Source organism: Nannospalax galili, unplaced genomic scaffold (assembly GCF_000622305.1).
Source record: "Nannospalax galili isolate Female #2095 unplaced genomic scaffold, S.galili_v1.0 scaffold927, whole genome shotgun sequence".
NCBI classification, from domain to species: Eukaryota; Metazoa; Chordata; class Mammalia; order Rodentia; family Spalacidae; genus Nannospalax; species Nannospalax galili.
This window is the reverse complement of record NW_008357039.1, coordinates 182,729-188,795: the sequence shown is the minus strand read 5'-3', so window position 1 is coordinate 188,795 and position 6,067 is coordinate 182,729. Positions and strand designations below refer to the sequence as shown.

The 6,067-nt window shown below is 46.4% G+C and overlaps 1 protein-coding gene across 1 annotated transcript; it reads left to right on the top strand.

Annotated features, from left to right (window-relative positions):
• Window positions 1-1,298: 1,298 nt before the first annotated feature.
• On the top strand, window positions 1,299-2,717 carry LOC103751532 (igE-binding protein-like). Its single transcript, XM_008855024.1, has one exon. The coding sequence runs from the start codon at window positions 1,299-1,301 to the stop codon at window positions 2,715-2,717; it is 1,419 nt and encodes a 472-aa protein (XP_008853246.1).
• Window positions 2,718-6,067: the final 3,350 nt, after the last annotated feature.

The window sequence follows — 6,067 nt, the reverse complement described above, 5'->3', positions numbered from 1 at the left end:
TGAGAATGATTCTGAATGGAACTAGAGATAGACAACATGGTAGGCATGTGCACCTGCCATGTAACAGAATATGACCCTGTCAGCCCTGCACCCAGACAAAGCAACTTAAGGGAGGATGATTTTAACCCATGATCTCAGAAGACTCAGTGCATCATGATGGGGAAGACATGATGAAGCCAAGCAGCTGGTGAGAGAGTACCGCTAGTGAGCTCTCCCTCTCTCTGTATCCCTTTATCCCATGGGAAGTCCCTGCCCTATGCATGTGCCACCCACATTCAAAATGGGTCTTTCTCCTTTAGTTAATTCTACCTGGAACTGTCCTCACAGGTAGATACTGTGCCTGACTCATCACCTAGGCAAATCTCAATCCAATCAGGTTTACAAACATTTAACCATTACAGTAACCATTGTTGGCGGGAGCAGGAGATGGGGGTATTTGCCTCCATTCCTGGTATAGCTCATGTAAAGTTGAAATGTGAAGTTTAAAAACATGAAATTCAGTTTTGAACTATGGAGTTAAAACAGATAACAATTCTATCAGAAAACTAGTCCATGATTCTTTATCTTAATTTCAAGCTAGTCCTCATGGACCTGTGGGTCAACGCCTACATGGTGAGGAGCAGAAGTACTAATGGACCAGAGTGAGGCTACTGCCCCTTTCCCCATAAACTACAGGCAAGTAGGTATTTGAAACACTGGGTAGCAACTCCCAAAGATAGTGAGTTAAGCATTGCAGGGTTGTTTAACGTATTGTGAAGGAGATTTTTCAGATTGAAATCAAGTTCATTTTAGTCTGCACAAAAGGTTATTGAGTCTCTATGCTAAGATGTTGCAAAATATGCCGTGGGATTTTAGCTTCGAATACACTGTCTCAGAACCTTCAATTCTGTTTCCCTGATTTGTGTGTCTGTTTATGCCACTACCGCAGTTTTTATTAGCATAGCTCTGTAGTGTAATTTGAAATCAGGAATGGTGCTGCCTCCAGGATCTCTTCTTTTAAGGGTTTGTTTCGGTTGGCTTCTCTTCTGTTTGGTGTTTCTATGTGGAATTTGAGATTATTCTTTCTTATGTGAAAAATTGTGCTGCAATTTTTGTCGGGCTTGTGTTGAATCTGTACCTTGGTTTTGGCAGGATGGACATTTTTTTGCATTATCAGTCCTACCAATTTATGAGCATGGAAGGTCTTTCCATCTTCTGGTATCTTCTTCAGTTTCTTCTGTATCTTAAATTTTTTATTGTACAAGTCCTTCACGTTCTTGGTTAGACTTAAGTACGAAGAGGAGGCCTCTTTCCCTTGTATGTATACGAAGAGTACCGTAGCAGTCTGTTCTCTCTCTCGAGATTCTTTGCCTGTCGAGAGGCCGGACAAAGGGACTAGTATATACCCCGTCCGAGAACTAAAGGCTCTGCAATTAAGTAGTTCAGGAAGCCCTGGGAGCTCTGAGGACGAGAGCCTTGACCCGGAGGAGGAGGCGGAGCTAGATGAGGAAGTAGCGAAGTATGAGGAAGAAAGATATCATCCAGATGATCATGTACAAGGCAACAAGAGACACCAAAAACATTCACATTCTGTGATGGCCGCTTCACAAGTGGCCCCCTCAGCGTCCCCTCCGTATGAGGTCCGCCGAGGATCTTTTTCCCTCCTATCTGATAAAGTGCGGAGGAAGTTACGTTCGGCCTTCCCTGTCTTTGAAGGCCTAGAGAATGGGCGGGTATACGCACCCGTGGAATATAATCAAATAAAGGAATTAGCAGAGTCAGTCAGAAAGTATGGCGTCACCGCCAATTTCACATTGGCACAATTGGACAGGCTGGCGAGAGACTCCATGACACCTACTGATTGGCAAACAATAGCCAAGGCCACGCTTAACAGCATGGGCCAGTTTATGGAATGGAAGGCCCTTTGGCATGAAGCAGCTCAAGAACATGCCAGGGCCAATGCTATATCTTTGACACCAGAACAGCAAGAATGGACTTTTGACATGCTGACAGGGCAGGGATGCTATGCAACCAATCAAACAAATTTCCCCTGGGGAGCATACCAACAAGTCTCGAGCACTGCCATCAGGGCCTGGAAGGCACTCTCTAGGAAGGGTGAGGGAGGTAACCAATTAACAAAGATTATACAAGGAGCTCAAGAGCCTTTTTCTGATTTTGTGGCTAGGATGACGGAGGCGGCAGGGCGCATTTTTGGAGACTCTGAGACAGCCATGCCTCTTGTCGAACAGCTTGTCTTTGAACAAGCCACTCAGGAATTCCGTGCCGCCATTGCCCCTAGAAAAAACAAAGGGATGCAGGACTGGCTTAGGGTTTGTAGAGAGTTAGGGGGCCCTCTTACCAATGCAGGGCTGGCAGCAGCCATTTTACAGTCCCAGAGACGCCCCCCTAAGGGGCCCGAAAAAAGGGTCTGCTTTAACTGGGGAAAGCCCGGACACATGAAAAGAGACTGTAGAAATCAGAGGGCCGCCCCTGCTCTTTGCACCCGCTGCGGCAAGGGCTATCATAAGGCAGACCTATGTCGCTCGGTTAGGGATTTGAGAGGTAATGTCCTCCCTCCTAAGGCAACCTTTATCAATGAGGATCCAAAAAACGGGGCAGCGGGCCCATGGTCCCAGGGCCCACAAAAATATGGGAACCGGTTCATCAAGGCCCCGGAGAAAGCCCCCTTGGGGATGACACAAGAGTGGACTTGCGCGCCTCCTCCGCTTTCTTATTGATGCCTCAAATGGGAGTGCAGCCCATACCTGCCTGTTTGCCCGTACCATTTCCTCAAGGGACTGTAGGGCTCCTTCTGGGCCGAGGGTCACTCACCCTGCAAGGATTGATTGTTCACCCTGGCATAATTGACAATCAGCGTACCCCTGAGGTTCAGGTTTTGTGCTCTAGCCCTAAAGGCATATTTTCTATCAGTAAAGGGGATAGGATAGCTCAGTTGCTACTCCTTCCAAGTACCCACCAGGAATTTAGAAATAGGCCGATGGGATCCTCGGGTCAGGACTCAGCCTATTTAGTTGTCAGCCTACAAAATAGGCCGAAGCTGCTCCTACAGGTTAATGGTAAGAGTTTTGAAGGCATCCTAGATACTGGGGCAGATAAGAGCATCATCTCTTCCCATTGGTGGCCAAGGTCTTGGCCGATTACCGAGGCTTCCCATTCATTACAGGGTTTGGGTTATAGTGCCCATCCCACAATCAGCTCTTCCGCCCTCACTTGGAAGACGGCGGAAGGGCGGGAGGGAAGATTCACTCCTTATGTCCTCCCTTTACCTGTCAACCTATGGGGACGGGATGTTATGCACGACCTCGGGCTTACTCTGTCCAATGAATATTCACCACAAGCAATCCAAATATGAAGAAAATGGGGTATGAGAGAGGAAAAGGGCTGGGGTGTTGTGAACAGGGGTGTACAGAACCCATAGCACCCAACCCAAATCAAGGCAGACAAGGCCTGGGTTTTTCCTAGGTGCCACTGAGGCAGTACGGCCCATACCATGGAAAACGGAGGCTCCGGTGTGGGTTCCTCAGTGGCCTTTGACCTCCAAAAAATTGGCTGCAGTAACTGATCTGGTCACTGAGCAGCTGGCTTTGGGGCATATAGAGCCATCTACCTCCCCTTGGAATACCCCGATTTTTGTGATAAAAAAGAAATCTGGAAAATGGAGGTTATTACATGACCTAAGAGCTATTAATGAGCAAATGTATCCCCTTGGGGCAGTGCAGCGGGGACTTCCGGTCCTCTCTGCTCTGCCTAAGGATTGGAACTTAATCATTATAGATATAAAGGACTGCTTCTTTTCTATCCCCCTGCATGTCTCTGACAGGCAGCGCTTTGCTTTTACCATCCCTTCAATTAATCATATGGAGCCAGATAAGAGATTTCAATGGAGAGTGCTGCCTCAAGGGATGGCCAACAGTCCCACCATATGTCAACTGTATGTACAGGAGGCTCTAAAGCCTATTAGAGAAAAATTTCCTGCGATAACTATTATTCATTACATGGATGATGTGCTCATGTGTCATCAAGAGCGAGAGACCCTTGAAAAAGCTTACCCACAGCTGGTGAAAGCTTTGCAATACTGGGGACTTCAAGTCGCCACTGAAAAGGTCCAGTTTTCTGATACAGGCCAATTCCTGGGCACTGTTATTCTCCCTGATGTGATTCGTCCACAAAAGATAAAAATTTATAGAAAAGATTTGTGCACTTTAAATGATTTCCAAAAATTATTGGGAGATATTAATTGGCTTCGCCCATTTCTCAAAATTCCCACAGCGGATTTAAAACCTCTTTTTGACATTTTGGAGGGGGACACCCATATTACTTCCCCTCGATCCTTGACCCCTGCTGCGGAAACAGCACTCCTCCTAGTAGAGGAGGCAATAGAGAAAGCACAGTTACGTCGCATTAACAGCTCTCAACCTTTTTGTCTCTATGTTTTTAAAACAAGAAAGCTGCCCACTGCGGTTTTATGGCAGGAAGGACCCCTGTTATGGGTTCACCCGAACGCTTCCCCCCAAAAAATAATTGACTGGTACCCCACGGCTATAGCTCAACTTGCACTTAAAGGCTTAAAATTGGCTATAGAACACTTTGGCAAGCACCCTACATCTATCTTGGTCCCCTATAATTCCTCTCAGGTGCAAACATTAGCTGCCACCTCAAATGACTGGGCCATACTAGTTACCACCTTCTCGGGGAGAATTGATAATCACTATCCAAGGCATCCTTTGCTGCAGTTTGCAGCCCTCCATCCTGTAGTCTTTCCCCGAGTTACATCTCCCATTCCACTGAAAGAGGGATTGATGATATATACAGATGGCTCCAAGAATGGGAAGGGGGCATATGTCATGGGTTCCAAGGTGTTCTCACGACAATATGCAGAAACCTCTCCTCAAATAGTAGAATGTCTGGTTGTGTTGGAGGTTCTTCAAAAGTTTTCAGGTCCTCTTAATATTATTTCTGACTCATCCTATGTAGTTAATGCAGTTGCTGTGCTAGAGACAGCTGGTGTTATAAAACCAACCAGCAGGGTGGCTGCCCTTTTTCAGAAAATACAAGATTGTTTATTTAAGAGGAGTACACCCTTTTATATTACACATATTAGGACCCATTCGGGCCTCCCTGGACCAATGGCCCTTGGCAATGATTTAGCCGACAAGGCCACCAGACTAGTTGCCTTGGCCCTTGACTCCTCTTTGCAAGCTGCCAAAGAGTTTCATGAGAGGTTTCATGTCACCTCAGAAACATTGCATAAACGCTTCTCATTAACAAGAAAAGAAGCCCGTGACATTGTCACCCAATGTCAAAATTGCTGCCAGTTCCTCCCCACTCCTTATACAGGAGTGAACCCCAGAGGGATTTCTCCTCTACAAGTGTGGCAGATGGATGTCACACACATCCCTTCATTTGGAAAGCTACAATATACTCATGTGTCCATAGACACATGCTCTGGTGTCCTCCATGCTACACCACTTACGGGAGAGAAAACCTCTCATGTCATTCAACATTGCCTTGAGACGTGGAGCGCCTGGGGAAAACCCAAAAGTTTAAAAACTGATAAATTCAAACAATTCTGCTCACATATGCAGGTTATTCATATCACAGGCCTGCCTTATAACCCTCAAGGGCAAGGAATCATCGAGCGAGCCCACCGTACGCTCAAATCTTATCTAATAAAACAAAAAGGGGGAATAATGAAGGACTTACCCCCTACACCAAGAGTTCCTGTAGCGATATCACTCTTTACTATAAAGTTTTTAAATTTGGATGAGCATGGCCAGACTGCAGCAGACCGACATTGCTCAGAGCCTCAACGGCCTAAGGAGCTTGTAAAGTGGAAGGATGTGCTAACCAATACATGGAAGGGCCCGGATCCTATTCTAATAAGATCCAGGGGAGCTGTTTGTGTTTTTCCACAGAATGAAGAAAATCCTTTTTGGGTCCCTGAAAGACTCACCCGAATCTTGTTGGATCAAGAAAGGCATACAACCCAGCCACCCAGTAAAGATGAGTAGGCCCCTTCTGCTGATGATCCTGACAATCGAAGTCGGGCTCGTTTAAGGGGAACCAC

Coding starts and splice junctions, on each gene's coding strand:
- LOC103751532 (XM_008855024.1), top strand. CDS start 1,299: ATGTATACGAAGAGTACCGTAGCAGTCTGTTCTCTCTCTCGAGATTCT.